Raw genomic sequence first — 19,244 nt, forward strand, 5'->3', positions numbered from 1 at the left:
ATGCAGGAGAGGCAGAAGGAGAGGACAGCAGGGCTGGACTGAGCTGGGGAGGCAAACCCTCACACACACCATCTCCGGGAGGAACAATCCAGCTGATGGCACTCGAAGCACTTAAAAATACCAAGCACCACAAAGGTGGCTGATCATGCCCTCTTTTTCATGAAGAAAAGATGGTATCAGAAGAGAGGTGTGTGAATATGTAAGTATTTCTATATGCACGTAAGGCTGCCAAGAAGAAACCCCTTCCCCTTATAAATTAATTTTTAAACTTCACATCTTCAGTAATGATGCCGTGTAATCGTTAACCATCTCCTGGTCCCTAATTAGACACTCTTTACTCAGCACCTCTCACAGTCATTCACAGCGATTCAGTCACCGATGTGGCCCACCACGGAGGACGGCTGCGAGACCCCCAGCACTGCTCCGCTTGCCGCGGGTGCAGCCCACCCTTCGCAGGCTCCCTCCTCGCCCTCTCCCTGTGCAAATCCCCCTGAGCCCCTGCGGACCATAAGCCCACTAAGCACATAAGAACGGCAAGAGCATAAGTAAGCAGCCATATGCTCCCGTCTGCTGGATAAGGAGAGAGGGGGTGAGCAGCCCCCCAGAAAGACGCTGGGCAGCGGCAGGATGAATTGCCTCGGGAGCTGCATCTCCCGGGGTCCAGCCAGGTCCATGGAGAGGACACTGAGATCCCTCTATCAGCAGCAGCCGCTTCTGCCCACACTATCTTCTAGCAGCTCCTCTGACCCACAAGCAGGAGCGACTTGCATTTGCCATATAATTATTTACTTTTGAGAGCAGCAAGGCACTTCTGACCTTATTCTCTGCATCTTGGTGATTTTGCATCTTTATTATTATTACTAAGGCATCGTAAGCTAGATGTTGTGAGTAGGAAATGAGAATATAAAAGTAAAAAATGGTGCTCTGGAAGCATCCAAGATCTCTTTCTTGATTTAGAGTGGGTTTGCTCTGCTGTGATCAGGTTGGGTCTGTCAGCAGTCTAATGAGAAATGTAAAAACATATTTATGTCTTCTAACAAAAGAAAGCAAGATTAAGTCCAGTTCAGTTTAAGATTTAGGGATGTTTTAAAAATTCTGTTTATCCTTCTCTTGCAAATGTGCAGTTTGGGAATCTTCTCCTTTGCTAATATCAGATGCTTCAGGAGGAGGAGGAACAGCTTGCCCAGGGTGATGGCTGATCTGTCTGTGCTGCAAATGGTGGGACAGAAGGAAGAAGAAAACCCCAAAACTTTCCATGCTACCTCCTATTGCTAATCCTTATCTTCGCAAAGATAAGCAGATACACTGTTGGCCATAAAATTATGTATACTTTATAAAATAAGTTATGTTTGCTTCTCTGACCCACTGCATTAATGAACCGGTTCCCTGCCATAGCTCCTTTTCCAGAAACTGTCTACTTGGGACAAGTCAGTGAACCCTCCCACCTACCATAATTCCAGTTACCCATTTTCTTAGTATAGATCAAAACCATGCACGAACATTTTACACCTCTATTAACATTGCAGAGTTCCTCCTAATTTATAATCATGTAAACTAAGCCTAAGTAGTTATTGTAGACATTTAACTAAGAGCAGTGCTGCTGAGATTGGGGCCAACAGCACCTCCGCCCCTCTCTTTAACCTCGTGCGAGCACACAGAGAGGGCAAGTTCAGCTTCTGCTCTCACCCATGTTCTCCTGAGGCTCTGCATGTACTCTCCCCAAACAGCATATCCCCTCACCCCTGCCAGAGGCAGGCACCTGGGCTAGACAGGTGCCGGGGTACGGTACAAGTACAAACCTTGCATTGGTTTTGAACCAAAGCCTCATCCTCACAAGCCTCGTGTTTCTACTGTAGTGATAACTGCACGCTGCTTTTTCCCTTCCCCTCCTGCAATACCAGGCTCGTGACAGTCCACACTGCAAAAAAGTAGCTATGTAAAAGCAGAGCCTGACTGCAAGTATTTTATGGCCACGTAGTATTTCCATGCACTACAAATCAATGTAAAAGATGTTTTCTTCAAGGGGCCTCATATAGACTGTGTTTTTTAAATACATTCCCTCTGCTAAATATAAATCAGTAAGAGGTTTTGTTCTTCCAAAAGATTAACTAGCCTCAGTATTTTGGGATCTAATTCTGGAATACTTGTAGAGGTGCCAGCATTCTTCTTTCCAATTTAAATACAGTTTAATGGAAAGTCTATCCTGGGCACATTTTCCATGTACAGTGTAATAGCTTGGAAGTCTGAGTACTGAGAGTTCACCAGAAACAGAAGTAACCTGTCAAGGTTAAACTTCAGATATTTGTCAGGACAAGAAGGAAGGTGGGAGCAATGGAGAGCAGGAAAAAAGCAAACGCAAGAGTGGTAGAGACAAGCAAATGGACCTATAGAACCAAAATCCAAGAGATGGTAGAAAATGGTGTAGCCTACTGACAAAGCCGTGCAAAGAAAATGAAAGTTAGAGAAGCTGTGGTTCTGAACTGAAGCCCTTGAATTAGCTTTGAGTTACACCTGTGTAAAATCAAAGATGTGCCTCTAGACTCAAGATGCTGAATTGGGTCCACAGCACGCTACTCACACTGCGTATTTACAATATAATGAGCTAAATTGGGATGCTGTTCATTATACTCCCTCTATCACCAGTGGAAAGAGATAGGGTCTTAAGAGACTAATGAAGAGCATCTCTGAATTATGCTTCTCATCTAGATCATCAACTGGAGGATGCTCTCCCACTGCTCTACCGTTCATCCCAGTGCATGAGACTACACATTAGGCATGCAGAACACAGTGGCTAAAAATCTCCTGTTGTTTCTGACCTCCCATATCCTAAGTGTCTTGTTTAGCACAGCTCCCTAATCAGAGACCACCTCTCATCAAGAAAGACAAAAGTCCGAGGCTGGAGACACTATCCTCCCTTGCTCTCTCCAAAAATTTTGGCTCTGCCAAGTGTCCCTGGAATAAGGGAGGTGAACAGTAAGACCTTGGAATAGCGCAGGCTCCCCAACATAGAACAGAAAGCAGGAACATCTCTGCAGAGACAGCATTTGCAAGAAGGTGGTATGGGTGCTGGGCTCATATTCGTAGCTCCGGGGCAGAGAACAGAGACTGCTGGAGGGATGCCTCTAGAAAGAGCCTGGAAAACACTCCAAGACAGGGACAGCACCATTCATCTCACAGCAAACTCTGGAGTTGCACTAACTGAAATATCCCTGAGATTATAGCAATTTAACCGTCAAATACCATCGGTTCCTCAAAGCCACAAAAGGTTTAGAGGCCAACATGCTAGGTGAGCTTAGATCACAGCAAACGGCAATGAGCTCCTTCCTCAAGAGCTCATGGGCTCAGCCATGCTGGGGATTCAGCATCCAAACACGCTTTGTGCCTTCCCAAATACCTATCTCTGTGCACAGCACAAGTAGCCCTGCAGAGCCCTGATGTCCTCATGCCTTACCGGAGAGCATGTTAGTAAGGCATAACATTCCTTTCAGTTCAGAAACATTGCTGACAACTTTGGACTGCAGTTGTGAAATCTCCAGTGGCTTCACTGCCTCTTCTGCATTTTGCTGCTTGAATTTATTGTGAATGTCACACGTGTATGCCCCCACTTTAATTTAGTATCTGGATGGGTCAGGATACATATCCCAGAGCCTGTTCTACTTCTCCTCTTAGCTGGCTGGACAGTGTAGATTATGTTTATCATTCAGTACCACATACCATGAAGTTTTATGCCATAATGCCGTCTCCAAAAAATCTCAGGAAGCAGTTTTTTCTTCTATCATACATGACATTTACACTTGGAGTGTGCCTTTTTTTCCTAATATAAACCATCCATTTAGAGTCACTTTGAGGTACTGTAAAGTTGGGTCATTTTGTGTGTAGTCTTGTTTAAAAACACACTGCTCAAGTCATACTTGTTTCACACTCTTCCTCCTGAAGTTTCCTGCTATTGTTCCTTGCAGGGTCTCTTGAAAGCATGCCTGCCAGAAGCAGCTCCTTACCCCATCCGTATTTCAAACTTAACGAGCACTTCTGAGATGCAGTGATTATTTTTCTGGACCCCAAACGGTGCTTTGCCCAAAGGCTCCCATTCCCTCCTTTAAGTGGTTTAAGCACGCCTCCTCCGCTGATGTCTGCCCGCAAGCGCGTGTGAAACAGCCTGCTTCCGAACCCAAGAGCCAGCACTCCCCTTCCTGCGGAGCAGCCAGGGACACCCCCAGGGGACACCCCCAGGTGACGCCATGGCTGAAGGACAGTGTCCAGCTACAGATGCTCCTGTGATGGAGATCTTCCACCCCTCAACGGAGACACCAAGAATTTCCAGACCACCATGGTGTCCGTTCTGCAGCCGCATCGCTCTCGTCAACCAGGGCTGAGGGTCAGCCCGTGCTACCCCAGGAGCCGGCTGAGCGAGCACCTAGTCCTGTCTCTCTAAGGACAATGTCGTTTAGCTGCGTGAGCAGACCTCTGAATCTTTTGCAAAAACCTTCTGGTGTTGATGTCCTTATACTCAGGTCATTGCTTTTTCCTTTCTGCAGGTTGGTGGCTGTAAATATACTGTCACCCAGTAAGTCTTCTCTAAGTCTTTTTTTGCCTGTTTTAATTTCTGTCTGATCAACTGAAAATTCTCTTTTTCAGCACAAGAAAATTGCACTGCTCACTTTGTTGTTAGTCGGTACAGTCTCCAAACTATTTCCATCCACACCAGTTACCCAAATATCAAAGATTTTCATTCAATATAAAGTCCAAAAGCAATCCTAAAAGGAAGTCCTTTAAACATATCCTGCTGATGGTCTCCTGGCTGCAGGGTTTATGCCGTTGTGAAATGGAATATGAAATTTCTTTGCTTACAAAGAAAAAATGCACCTGAAATTCTAGTCTTGCTACGCACTGACTAGGCCCAAAAGATATTGATTCCAGTGGCTTTTTTCCTGACTACGTTTGGCAGCAAATAAATCCTTAAAGTATGGGGTTATTAGAGCTAGCAACTTAACAGGCAGGTGAAAATTTACTATTGCCTTTACTGTTTGGCCACATTTAACATCTTCTTAAATGTTTCAGGATTACAGGAGCCATGTACTTCCTTGAATTCCTCCTCTACCATTTCTCTATTCAAATCCTCCTCTCCTCTCTCTCATCTCTCCCTCTGCCCATTCCTTCTTGAGGAAAACTCACAGAACACACAACCTTCCCTCTGCTTGCTTTGCCATCCCTTCCCCTCCAAAACATCTTCCTCCTCCTCCTCCTCCTCCACCTCCCTTGTCACAAGTATTAAAGTTTCTCAGCCACTTCCCTCTTTCAAGTCTTCCACCTCCTTCCCTGGCCTCACCTTATCCAGCACATTTCTCTCTCACTTAGGTTTACTCCTTTTTTTTCTTTTAATCTCTTGCACTCTCCCGATTTGTTCTCCTCAAGACAGACATGCTTTGTACCTTCTCATTTAAAAAAAAAAAAACAATCATCCCTCTCCTGAAACATAACAGGTCCTAGTGATTAACTGAGGCTCCCCCATCTCACAAAGTTATAATCAGAGGGATTTATTTTGGCAGCACCCACTAGTTAATCTGTAATGTATTCCTGCAAAGTAACTTGCACTGGGTACTAAGTGGAGTTACAGAGTTTGTCATCAAAATGGCATTTTTTCAGGTGCATTGCTGGGATTAAAGCACGGGAGCTCCACACCTCTCTCCCACCATCAAGCTGTAAAACTTCCAGCCTACCTGGCAGAGCTGGCACAAGGGCACAGAAGTAAAGCTGCCAAACCAGTGCAGGGCACCAGCCCTGCTCTCCAGCAACTTCTTGCTGCACAAATAGAACTTATAACCAAGAACTTTTGCCCAGACCAGAGAGGTCTCCAGTATCACTAGAAGTGTTAACCACTACAGGATTAAAATATTATTTATTTCCAGGCAAATAACTTAAGTACTGCTGAGGCAAAACCAGGAGAAAGGGCAACATTTCTCCCTTTACGCAAGAATTTGGCCATCCATGCACGCATTCCATCATTAATCTGCACCTTCTGTACCACAGTCACAAGTGGAATCTAAATTACTGACTTTCCCGCTCTGATCTGGCTCTGCAGCACATTGCTTGCACCAGTTTAAACACCATCTACCAGTAATTAACCCTGTTTCTTCAGCAGACCAGCATCTGAACCTGGACCATTGAATTAAAACATCAAACTTCAACAGCCAGTCAGGGCATAAAGTTACGGTTTATTTTAACAAAGATAAACAGCATCCCTGGCACTTATTCTAAAGAAGCAGCATGAATACTATTCCATCATCCTTCCTACCAATTCCCATGCCAGACCCATGAAGTTATTACTTAACATTTTGCTATAAATAGCTGCTGGAGTAGTCCATACAGGAACTTGTTTTTCTTAGCATCTGCTGCAACAGGTCAGCCAGTAAAAGACCAAGGGTGTTGAATCCTTATTGCCTGAGGACAAGAGCATGTAGAGATGTTTTATTTCTTTAAAAGTGATCCTACCTGCTAGCCACCCCCTCATGCTGAATTTCACAAAGATAGAAAGAAGAGACAGGTCTTGCCCTGAACTGTTTACAGTCTGCATATAAGAAAAGAAACAGCAAATAAATGGGAGTAAGAGGAAGGTAACTTTGTAAGCGATAGTACATTTTATCTGAATTTCAGTTGATTTGAATGAATCTATCAGAACATATGCTGTTCAAAACCCAGGGCCAATGCAATTCCTTGCACCAGAGGACAGCAAGAGGTGACTCCATACTTCCTCTGACACCATAACAAAAGAGCTCCAGTTCTCTCTGATTTGCATAGGAAAAATACACTTCAAACTAGAAGCTCAAAGACCTTTCATTATAAGCCCTCACAGAACTCCCTTAAAATTTCATGATTATTTTCTTATGACTTGGGTAACAGAGTCAACCCCTCAAGTTGTTTCATAGAGGAGGCTACCCCGATGTTTCTTATGAGAGGGTGCCAAGGAAGCTTCACCACCCCTAGCTTGGAAATTGTGTTAACATCAATGTGTACAAGCTATGCAGAAGAAAACTTCCCAATGATTCAGTCTTCAGCAATTTTATACTGCTGCAGACTTACTCACATGACCTTTCCTGACTCAGATGACCAGTTACCATTTACTGAAGTTGGGTAACATATAGCAGGTGACTCGGGAGGAACAGCATGAAGAGAAAAAAAATGACTGCATTTCTAAATAGCTGAAGGAAGAGAGATGTGCTAGAAAGGCAAGCCAGCTTGGAATAGGAACAACACGCTGTTTTAAAATTCATGCAAAAGGGCATTTTTGCATATTGGGATATTGATAGGAGTAGAAAGAGGAAGAAATTCGATGTCACACGATTCAGAGCATTGTTCCTGATGTAGCCACATTCATGGCGTGACTGCCTTGAAGGTCATGTGTGAATAGGAAACAAGCCTAAAGGGCTCAAGGGGCTTTATTCTCTTGGTAGAAAGACACCTACACTCTTTCAGAAGAGCAAGGAGCAATTAAGTGTGGAGGCCAATTCATTCATCCATTTTCCTTGCTCTTTGTAGCTTGAAAAACTGTGGAAAATCCTTTCGTCTTTGTCCAGCTAAGGGGCATTTCTTCTGATAACAAAGACCACTGACTTTTTTTTTTTTAGGATATAATTGCACCTGTTTCTCTAAGCCACAGCTCTAAATTATAATTTAATAAGGACCACACTGCATCCCTGACAGATGCTCCTTCCTGCCAGCACAGAGAGGTGCAGCTGTTGAACTGGAGTCTGCAAATCCAGACCTCTGGGCCATGAAGCATTTCCCTGATTAGTTTTCTGCACTCAGAAGCAGATCTCAATGCATAATCTGAACCTACTGCTGTAAACACAGGACGTAGAGGAAAAACACAAAATATTTGTCATCAAACTGAGGTTGCACAAATCCAAAGCTGCTACCATCTTTATTTTTTCCCAGAGGGTACACTGCAAAATCACTTCTCTGCAGTACTGAAGTTATTTAAGGTAACTTGCCCATATTTACACTTTATTACAGCTGCCCACTCAATACTACACACCTCCTCCTGCATCAACTGAGCCAGCAGTACCAGGCACGTATGAGTCATGAAACTACTGCTTCTGCCACACAGTAAAGACAAAATGGATAAAGTCTGTCCACGAGGGTTCAAGCACAGATTTCCAAAAGCACAGGATTAAGGGAAGATGGAAAGTGTGCATTGTCGTGTATATATAGTGAATGAATCTCAAAAGACTCCAGCTATCATATGCTAAAGAACTTCTCTATCTATCTCCTTCAAGCAATTGCCTGTACACTGGTCAGTCTGAAGCTGCAGTCCGCTTGGGATGAGGCATGACCTGGAGTCCCCAGTGAGCAGCTTTGCTGTATGAGGGTTCCGAGCAGAAAGGTCTGTGTGGGATAACTCGCAGGTGGGTGAAGAGAGCTCAGGTAGTCACTTTACAGGTAATGGGATAAAAACATCATCCAGCAAAATGGCTGAGGTTACTGAATCTCTGGTAAAGAGCATTGTAAGAACTGCAGTCACCTCTTGCAAACATGCTGAATGACTTTAGCACTCTTGCAAATCTATTTGTAGAACATTTGAAGGATATTTCTCTGCATTTTATCCTTTCTACCATGCGAACAGGTAGCCTGAACGTTTTATCCTTTGTATGATAAATGCCATTGCACATCTGCCTAGGAAGGATACAGGGAGCTGTAATCACCGCACCTCCATTTTAGGAATTAATGTCTAACATGGTGCAAGATCTTCTGCTGCATCCCAAAGACAGCCTTGCCCACTTTCCCACCTAAGCCTGACTGCTAGAAGCCACGCACAGAATAGCATAGGCCAAGGAGAGTAAGATCATTTTACAGTCAGCAACCATCCAAAATCCAAGTGATGAGATACAGAGGCATAATATCTAGATATTGAATCACCCACCCTTGCTCAAGCAATAGAGCCTTGGGTGGGACAGAAAGGAGATGGGCTGTCCAGGAACCTTGTCACAGCCATGCCTCTTGATCAAGGTCTCTTCAGCCAATTTTGCAAAGCCACTGATGGACAGAAGGATTAAGAGTAGAACAGCAGCAACTCCTACCATGCTACCATGCTGCAGCTCCAGCTCCATGTGAGATGGACCAGCACCCATCAGGACACCCGAACTTGCATTCCTTATAAATACATAACTTCACTCAGAATAGGAAAACAAGAAGGCAGCAGGAGTGATAATCTCTTTCCCTTTGGAGATGGATAATCAGAGGGTGGCATTGAACTAGTTTAGGATAACCAGAAAATAAATTGAGCAATTTTCCTTTTCCAAGTTGCAAGAAATTCACAGCATCAATAATGCCTTTGTAAAAGGAATTAGATTCTTAAGGCTCTATTTTATATTTGATAATCTGATTCTATTTGGTGCGCAAAGACAGAAGTCATTTTGATCTGGGATGCTTCAGCACATTACAGGCACCCATATATTTCTATCTTCCAGAGAGACTTTTTTCTTTTAACTTTTTTTTTAATCTCAGTCTCTTTGTAAGATGCTATTTTTTAACCTTTGAAAAATACCAATTCTTAACAATCCTTATGTCTCCAGTCAGTCTCCCAACACCCCTAGAGGAAAGTAAGGTTTTATTTAAAGTACTTTTAATTGAGTCAGTGAATGTTAGAGATAGACAGATCAGAGCTGAAGTTGTAGCTTCCAAAACTCTCTCCTCAAAAGCCCTTGCCCCTCTCTCTCCTCCTCCCAAAAGTTAAAGCCAATGAAACATTTCTGTCTGTCTTTCTTCTGACGGAAAGCCTGATCTGTGCAACAGAAACGAGAATCCAGGATTTATTTCATTCCAAAACCATATCCCCAACGCCCTTGCCACCAAGCTGCCATTTGTCCAGTTTTTTAACATTTAGCTTTTCCAAGCAAGAAAAAGTAAAATCATGGAGACATTTTACTTAAGCAGAAGATGTGTGTCGGAAATCTTCTTTACTTTAAAGCAGCAACCAACCCACAGTGCGTATTGCATTTACGCCAGAGCTGTGACGAATGCCTGTTGAGCTGCAGCACTTAAACCACTTGCATTTTAAACAGCAGTTTGTCAAGTGATGTTAATTATTTGGGAGGTCTCTGCTCCTAGAAACATAAACATTTCTTTTTATACTGATCACATTTTCTTTTCCATGTACTGCTTCCAGCAGAGCCTGAAATTAAAATGGCTTCTTTGTGTGCCACGGTGTAGTTTATGGCTCAATTCCCCCCCTGTGCTCGCAACCAGCGGGTAGCATCACACCGGGGCTCTGCACAGCACCTTGCCCATCCTTGCTTTGCAGGTGGAAACCTCCTCAGCGCAGGCGGGAGAGCTCTCCCAGGCTCAAGCCCATCCACCCTCCTTGAGGCTACGCAGCTTCCCTCTGCCTGATACCACAGGTCTGGGGCTTGAGTAGCCTGAGGAGCACTTTAACTTCGTAAAGCAAGCAAAGGGCTAGGTTGCTAGGAAGCACCACAGGGAACAGAAGAAGAACAGGCTCTCGCAGGAGCCCGACTCAAAAAAACACCAACCTCCAGACCCGCCGAGGTGCAGCTCAAACACAGGCGCATGCTTCCTTCAAACCGCCTCCCGGTTCAACGGGCGCTGCTTTTGAGGCTGCAGCCTCAATGCCTGCCTGAGCTCTGCTTAGGCCAGGCCACAAGCCTCACAGTTCCTGTAAAAACACGTTTTCAGTCCTGCCCTGGTATCTCACAGCAGGTCCTGCTTTCACTGACAAGTCTGTTGGCCAAAAAGTGCCAATGCTGTATCCACGCGGTGCCACGTGGCTGCACAGCAAGGTCTATCGCAGAGAAAATACGGCGGTGTCAGCCAGAGAAAGGTTTGTGAAATCGCAGCAAGCAACCCAACGACTTTACCTGCAGAGAGACTAAAACAGCGTTTTCAGAGCCACACTGAGCCATCTGCAAGTCAGCTGTGGGCACTTTCTCATTAGTGCTCTGTGTGCTCCGATCCATAAGGATTTCTCTCCAAAGGCAGTCAAAGACAGGAACAGCCTCAGCTATCCAGGCAAATTTTATAGAGCGGTCACTGCACATCCACCCTGCTTGGCTTGGGACAAGTGTTGGGTCTTCTTCTGTTCTCCAGACTTCATCGACAAAGCCTGCTGCGAGTAACTTCTTGAGCCTTGGGGGCTAAACCAGCACGTCTGGGTAGGTCACCTTGTGCGGACCAGCCTCGTACAGCCCCTGGCAGAACGGCCATACTCAGGGCCAACGTGACAGGACAAATTCAGACCACAGGTACGTAGTGTTACTTGACCCCCCCAGGCTTCCCCTCTGTATTAGGATGTGTTTACTAGTATAGGCAGAGAAGGATGTAAACTGAACCACAAAAAGGAGCTGATTTTCACAGCAAGGGGCCTTAGTTTATTGCAAAAGCTTCTCGTAAAAAAGTGATTTTAACTTGATGGAGAGGGCGAGAACTCCAGATTTCTGCTGACACCGGCTGTTGGGGGGGAGGCAACCAGGAGCACACTGTTTAGATTCTGTATCATGTTCATTAATGTATATGGCTTTTATTATATCCCCTTTTTACTATTTTCCCTTTTTCTTTAAAATAAAAGTGCTATCAACATTTCTAATGGGAAAAATACGTTCATGCATCTGATAAATTATCACGGCTCTCTCTGAGCCCACCCCCTTTGCTCTGCTGTTGGACTCATGGTAAATCTCAGGTAAACCAAAGGACTCCTCTCCCCAGCTCCATCAACTGCAGTCATCTTGAATGTTATTTTTAATGCCAACGAATTACAGTGTCCCTTCATGAGATGATCAAGGACAGACTTAAGGAACAGAAATACCAGTGAGACTAACTTGACAAGAGCTACAGAGAAGGCGGCTCTGACTCATTTTGGACCAGCTTCAGTCAGATAAATAGATTTTCAAAGCGCAACACTGATTTAGAGGGGGATAGATGGGGAGAAAAATGAGCAGACAACAACGCTAATAGGGACCAACCCTAGAGCAAAGCACAGCGAAACGCAGGGCTGCAGCATATGCGCTGACCACGGGCACTCACACCACGAGGCTTGTGTCTTGGCAGCTACACTCTTATTGAGCCTCTGGGAGGCAAGATCTCTCCTGACCTCCAGCTCCGTACCCTGCTGTGCCATCAGTAATCCCTGCCGATTCCCGAGGGCAAGTGATCGGGATCAATTCTTTGCATTGCTTTTGCTTTCCAGGAAACTCCCTTTCTTTTAGGATTAATCCTTTTTTCAGATTGATCTTAATGCAACCCTCTGCATGTATGGATATCATTAATGTAAAATTCCTTAATAAAAAGAAAGCAGCCCTATCAATTTTGAGATTATATGTCTAGAGGCTGCCTCTTCTTAATTCCTGCTAGATGTCAGCAATGGTAATTGTATTTGTTTAGCAAATTTATTTTCTACTATTAACAATATGGATCCTCTGGCTGCAGGAGTACTTGTTTAGATTAAGCATGCAGATGATTCCCTAGGACATGTCAGGGGATCCTACAAACCTTGAAGAGACACCTGCTACCTCTGGATTAATTGAATGATAGCTAAACGTATCACCCATAATTCTTAAGAAAACCGGAGTTAAGTAAGGAAGAGGTAAAGAAGGATCAGGGGTAAGAATGCTTGCACATCAAGGAGGGAAAGGATCAGTCAGAGAGGAGGCAAATAAAACAACAAAATCTGACAAACAACATTCAGTCCTTAGGTCCCACCAGAACAGAGCATCAACTCAATACAGAAAACTTAACAGGGCAATGCCATGAAAGCAAAGGACAAAATGAGAACGGGGATGCCCTTTGTTCTCACCACTTGTAGCGAGACCCCTACAGTCAAATACTGCCATAACAAATGAAAAATTCATTTGCTTTTCACAGTAAATAGAATAGTTTTCAAGTATAAACATGGTCACCCATAAAATCGCTATATACAGACATACCATACGCTTCATTTTCAGAAGTGTTGTCAGCAGTCAATACGCTTTACTATCAGCCACCTTCAGACATTGGCAGATGACCCACAGGTCAGCGGCATGAACCGAAATAACCTCTGGGAGCCCCACTTCTAGCAAATGCCAACACTGCTTTGGCACCCTGCCCAGGGTCTTCTGCACCAGTTAATCCAACCCTGAGCAGGATTAATTTCTCATACACACACACACACACACACACACACTCATTTGCTTTCAGGGCTATATACCAATCGTGCTGAAAGCAGAGTAAGTTTAGAAAGGGCTTTTTCTCGCCAGTCCTGTGTTAGTTCTCAACAAGCAACTCTCTGCAGAATATGGGAGATGTTAACCCCCTAGTGAGGCTGATCCAATCACCAGTCACTCCATTAAATGAGAAGTTACCCCAAAGTCTAGGCAGTAACTTAGAGATGACAAGAATACAAAGTAATACTAATTTGCAAAGAAATCTCACTAATGATTGATGTTGTCAGGTCTTCATTTTTTTGCTATTGTTGGTTCTTATTTCTTTGGGGATATTTGCAGTTTTAATTAGGTATAAGAAGATGGAAATTATTAAATTCGAAGGTGTATACAGCAGTGTGCACTGAAGTGCAATGCTGTTTAGTGATATTAACTGCAAGGGTGAAATGTGGCATTTGGAATGGTTATTGCAGTGACATATTCATTGGCAATGAATATACAGCGTGAGAAACAAAGCGTGGGGCTGATTACAGCACTTGCATATAGATATACCATTCACTATGCTATAAGGAATTAAGAGAAAGCTAAAAATAGAGCTCTATTGTGCAAAGTAAGAGTAAACGAAGTTGCATACAGTAGCTATTTTACACTAGGGAAATAGCCTCCGCCCTCTGCTGTTCCCCAAAGCCCTACAGCAGCAGCTCAGCAGCTCTCGCTGGGGCTGAAGGCTTCCGCACAGCACCCGAACATCCCGCACCTCCCACCAACACGTGTGAGCGAGACCCTGAAATTGTTGTCCGGGAGAACAAAACGAGGAGGAGGGACAATGCCAGCGCTTCACACCTCTTTTGCACAGGAATAAATGACCAGCCAGGTGCAGGAAAGTCTATGGAAAATAAGATCCAGATGAAATGGGAAATGAATCCAGACAGCCACCCAAAAGCCTAGTGCCATGCAGTGTGGATGGAGTCCTGCTACACCGTTAACTCCTGCTTCCTCCTCCCTTTTTGCGGCACAACCACACAACTGTGTCTGCATTGCTCAGCAGGCCTGTATACACGTGGTAAGGCAAAAATCTGGCCATGCATAATACCTATGTGGGCCTCTACATACACCAGACAAAGACACACGAGCCATTACATATACTGTATCCACAACTTTCGGAGCATCATCTGCAAGCAGCTTAAAAACTCAGCCGTTCAAACTGAAAATCACATCTGTCAATCAGCACCGCTTCCCAGGCTAAAAAGCCGATGCGCTCTCACTAGGGACTTCTTTGCAATTACATCGGTGCCATGCAATTACAGTTTGGAAAATGTGGCACAAGATACCTTTTTCCCTGCTCCTTGTAAAAATTATTCCACTGTAAAACACTGATGACTGCCTGTGACATGTGAGTAATTAAAGCAAAAATAAAACAAAGCCCTGCAATGAGGGACTTATTAGTAATTACGACTTGTAGGAGGGAAGGTTATTGAGCAAATGTGCAGGTACGCACAGACTCACATATCCCCTCCACATGAATTAATCCACTGTGTACACTCTAGCTAGTCAAAAGCCCTCTGAAGAGATGTGCACATGTTAATCGCTAACCTCTGCACGTCTACATACACTGAATCCGTCTCCCAGCACAGTGCAGCAGCGTCCTTGGCTAAACCATCACTTTGTGTTAGTTTGGTTCTGAGTGAAAGAAATAAAAAATACTCAGGTGGTTTTTTTCTCAGACAGAAACACCTGGATTTGGCCCCCTGAAATTAAGAACAGGATTTTCTGCAAATAGCACCTCACTCATAGCCGTAAGGAGGAATTAAAAACTACTGCAGCAGGTGACATTTGAATCAAATGCATAACAAAAACATACGTATTATGACATATGCATCTATTACAGGTATGTTTCAAGCATCATTAGCTAGCAAGTAGTTTAATATAAATATTTAGTAAACTCTACCTATGTTATAGGAATAACATTGTACAATCATTCTTGAAGAAACCAGCCTCAGATGAACCACAAGCAATGATATTAACATTTCCTGTTTAAAATATTGTAACATAAACACTGCATGTATAGATATTACTTTTTAAATAGCAAGTAAACATCCTGTCCATCAAGGTTGTGTTACCGTTGAACTTCCTATTTTGACTTTCCTTCTCTTTACATAGAGAGCTCTGGAAAGCACCCCAAGGACTTCTGTGGATGGCGGTGGGAAAGGGAGAGGGAATGGGGAAGAGGAGCAGAGACCATCACGGTGCCAAGCACAGGGACATAGATGGAGACTGCATGAGTGCACTTCAGCACTGCGCCTCATTTCACAGAGAAGAAGAGTGACCAGCTCCCATGTCCCAACATGTCAAGCCATCAGATGTCTCCTTTCAAAAACAAAGGTGCTGCCTTTCATGGCAGAAACCCATTGGGGTTTGTTTGCTAGGGAGGAATGAAGCCAGAGGTGGGTCTCTCCTGGGAAGCTCAGACAACTGATGCTTCAGTGACTCTAGTTCAAAGTTTATTTTTCCTCCCAGTCCCATCAGGTGGGAAACTTTCTTTCACGTGACTCAGGGCCCATTCAGCACCCACCAGCTCCGTCAGTAGGACACACTAGCGTGGCTCTCTTGCACTGCCACCACATCACTGGGAAAGCAGTGTTTTCACTCAGAGATGCCCGTCCATGTGAGCATGCATGTACCTCACCGTATGGCTCAAATAGGATCGGCACAGCACCAGCTTGCAGGGCTTCACACAATAGACCCGAGCAGCAGCACAGGTCCAGGGACAGCCAGCGTCACCACCACCGCCCACACATACCCGAGCATGACGTGTCGCCCACCTATGGCTTTCCTCATGCCAAAGGATGCTGAAACTCCTCTGCCCAGCAGGAATGCTGCATGGCTTTACTTCGCTGCTTGAAAGTAGACTTGTGGGTGAAAGAGGGTAAAATGATGCCAAGTGTTCCTCACCATGACAGTCTGTGTATGGTTGCACCTGACTACCATAAACTTCTGTCCTTACCTCAGGGCACCCAGAGCTTTTAAAAATCACCACCCTGATTTTATGCTTTTTTGAAAGGGTGCCTCCCTCGTGATCTTCTTCAGGAGATTTTATCTCAATTTCCTTTTCCGACTCTGCCAAGGTCAGGGTGGGCTCTGGAGGAGGCAGGGACCCAGCGCACCACTCTGGGCACACATCCCGGGGAAACCGGCTGCCTCCCCACAACCAGCTCAGCAGAGACACAAGCAGCCAGCCCATGCAGTATCTCCCCATCCGAGCTAATTTTCAGCAAAGTTAAATTACTTAAGTGCTTGTGAAAATCCCAGCCCATCCTTGCAACACGGAGAGGTCACCAGAAATGTCCAGAGGACATGAATTTCTGCTTTACCTGTGCTTTCTAAAAACAACGGATGTCAGCCCCTAGGGCTGTCAATACAACTCCTTTCAGTATCATTACATTCATTTTCAATTATCCTTTAGAGAAATGGATAAGGTTTCAGTACTCTTTCCCCAGCTATTTTGAGACACATCTGAAACAGAAATATTTAACAGAAAGAGGAACGGTAGCCACAGACAAACCACAAGTGCAGATGCAGTCTATTTTTGTTAAATGTGCTTGTTGCATGACTTTTTATTATTTATTTTTTTAAAATATAATTCACGTCCTTTTTTTTTTTCTTTAAAGGATTGCTGTGCTAAACACAGCAGTGCATCACCTCTGAATATAACACAGCCTGTAGCCCCTCTGTATGAAGAGGGAAATTTGAGTTAATTACCCACATCTCCTCATTAGTCTCCCTCTCCCAACAAAATAAAATTAAAGACAAGCACGCTCGCTGGAGAAGAACCGCTGACAGGCAGAAGTTGCAGGATTACTGTGCAGTGCGCTGCTGGCTGCAGGCAGGAGAAAGCCCCAGCAGGAATGCCAAGTCCCTGGCACACACAGGAAACGTATATAGCTATTATTCTTTCCCAGCCGTTTTTTTTCAAATTCATTCAAATAATGCTTCAAAGGGGAAAAGGCACTTACAATCACAAGACAACAGCCAGAGCTCTTTTTTTATGTTGACCCGACAGTACTGTTTTTCTGCATATTGCGTGTATATCACGAGATAAGAGAAGAAATAAGGTCAGGCCACGGAAACCTCAGAACGCAAACGACGAACAAATAAAAATCTCTATTGAGACGTGCTTGCTAAACATCTTTAGGGAGAAAGTCACCTACTTCCTAACTGTGTCCATTTGTTCCTTAAACTATAGGGTTTGGACTTGGTGGAAAACATGAGAAGAATCAAGACTCGTAACGTGAATATTCACAGCCTAAGCATATATACCTCGTGCATCTCTATTCAAAGAAAGGATATGAGATACTCCAAGCCCACATGATGCTTTACCTGCGTCTTTCATAGCCATATTTACTCCTGTAACAAGGAAGTGTCTCTGAAAATACATTCATACCGCACTGAACATGCAGCACATTTACTCCGTCCGAAGTTAGAACATTTCAGAGCAATAGGCAAGTTTAACGTTAAGGAGCGCGATATTCTCACAGAAGTATTCGCGGCATGAGATTTGCGCAGACAGGGACATGCCTAGTATCGCACGCTGTCCGTAGATTCAAATTCTGGTTTACCGTGGGCCTGTGCAGGATATTCCTGTCCCTTTCCAGCTCCCCCCTCTCCCCGGCTTTACCTTACCCAGCAGAGCCAGGCAGCGTGCTGCGCTTAACGGCTCTAGCTTCGTCTAAAATCGGCCCATTCACGCCAGCGTCCGCTCCGAACCGTATCAATTTAAAGCGAAATAAACGAGAATTTACGGGAAGCGGCAGCTGCCGGTGGAAAGGAAAAACAAGGGGACTTTGGAGCGCCTGGCAGGCTGCCTCGCAGTGACCTCCACCACCGCCCGCCGGTTCTCCGCCGGCGGGAGCCGTCACACAGCGCACACGCGGGCGCCGGCACTTTCTTGTCGCCCCGACACCTCTCAGCGCGCCCGTCAGCGCCGCTCGGGCACCTATTTGTCCCTCATCCCCGGCAATTCGGCGAGACGAGCCCACCCCCGGCCCGGGCGTCCCCTCGGGCCGGCCCCTCTCCGGCAGCGGGATGCTCCGGGAGGACGAGCCGGGCAGAGCCCGCCCCCCCCCCCCCCACCGCCGCGGCACCCGCCTCACCTTTCCCAGCCGCCTCCCGCTCCCCCCGGCGGCGGAGGGGTGGCGGCGGGTCTGTCCTTACCGTAGAGCAGGCTCCTCGTCACCTGGCCCCCCATGGCGGCGCAGCCCGGCGGGGCCGCGGCCGGCCCCCGCTCCGCGCCCGCAGCCCCCGGCCCAGGCGGGAGCCGGCTGCCCCGCGCCGGCAGCCTCCACCCACTCCGCGCCTCCCGCCGCGGCACCGGCGCTAGGAGCTGTCATGTTTATTTACATAAGAAGGAGGAGACTTCGCGGCTTCCTGAAATAGCTGCCGCCGGCCTTTCATCCGTGCAGCGTGCCGTCGGCCTCGTGTGTCCCCGTGGGTCGTGGTCCGTCCCACCCCGCCCCGCTCCGCGCACACACGCGGTCCCGCGGTGCGGAACGCAGCGGGCAAAGGCGTCCACGCGCGATGCCACCGTGGCCGGGGAGCTGCCGGAGGGGGCTGCCGGCCCGGCCGAAAAGCCGGCGGCGCCCGGGCTCCCCGGCAACGCTAAGAACAAAGCGGGAGGCACTGCCAACTCCACGGGAAAAAAAAAATTTAAGAACTCGTTTATAAAATCAAACGACTTTGGCCATTTGAAACTTTCGCTACCCGGTGGTTTGGTATCCTAGCGCAAAGCCCTGGAATGAATTAGAACGGAAGGAAAAAAAAAGTTAAAAATTATTACCAGACATCACTGCACCAGAGTCTTCAAACGGCCTCTGCTGGTTCATTAATTATTTAATAGCAAAGAAGTGCTTGAAATGCAGAATGGTTCACCACGGACTGTAATAATAAAAACATTACCCCCTGTAAACTCTTTTGTGCGAGGCTCGCATGCTCAGCCCAGCTACAGTGCTTCCTGCTCTCCGGCTCATTACCTCTGCTGATGGATAATGGCCAGCGTTATTAAAAGCAGGGGGATGCAGGGATGGTGCGGGGAGGTACGCAGGG

At 45.8% G+C, this 19,244-nt stretch overlaps 1 protein-coding gene across 3 annotated transcripts in view; it reads right to left on the reverse strand.

Moving 5' to 3' along the window:
* Positions 1-19,244, reverse strand: part of NEURL1 (neuralized E3 ubiquitin protein ligase 1) — a 166,395-nt gene that overhangs the window by 77,833 nt on the left and 69,318 nt on the right. Inside the window, exon 1 of one of the 3 annotated variants that reach the window (XM_030031001.2) lies at positions 18,979-19,000. The exons of 1 other annotated variant lie outside the window; for it this stretch is intronic. In XM_030031001.2, coding sequence (XP_029886861.1) covers positions 18,979-18,985 — 7 coding nt within the window. In that variant the 5' untranslated portion in view covers positions 18,986-19,000. Of the gene's footprint in view, positions 1-18,356; positions 18,496-18,978; positions 19,001-19,244 lie in introns of those variants that run through there. One more of the 3 variants, XM_030031002.2, reaches the window with a different exon arrangement.

Source organism: Aquila chrysaetos, chromosome 11 (genome assembly GCF_900496995.4).
Source record: "Aquila chrysaetos chrysaetos chromosome 11, bAquChr1.4, whole genome shotgun sequence".
NCBI lineage: Eukaryota > Metazoa > Chordata > Aves > Accipitriformes > Accipitridae > Aquila > Aquila chrysaetos.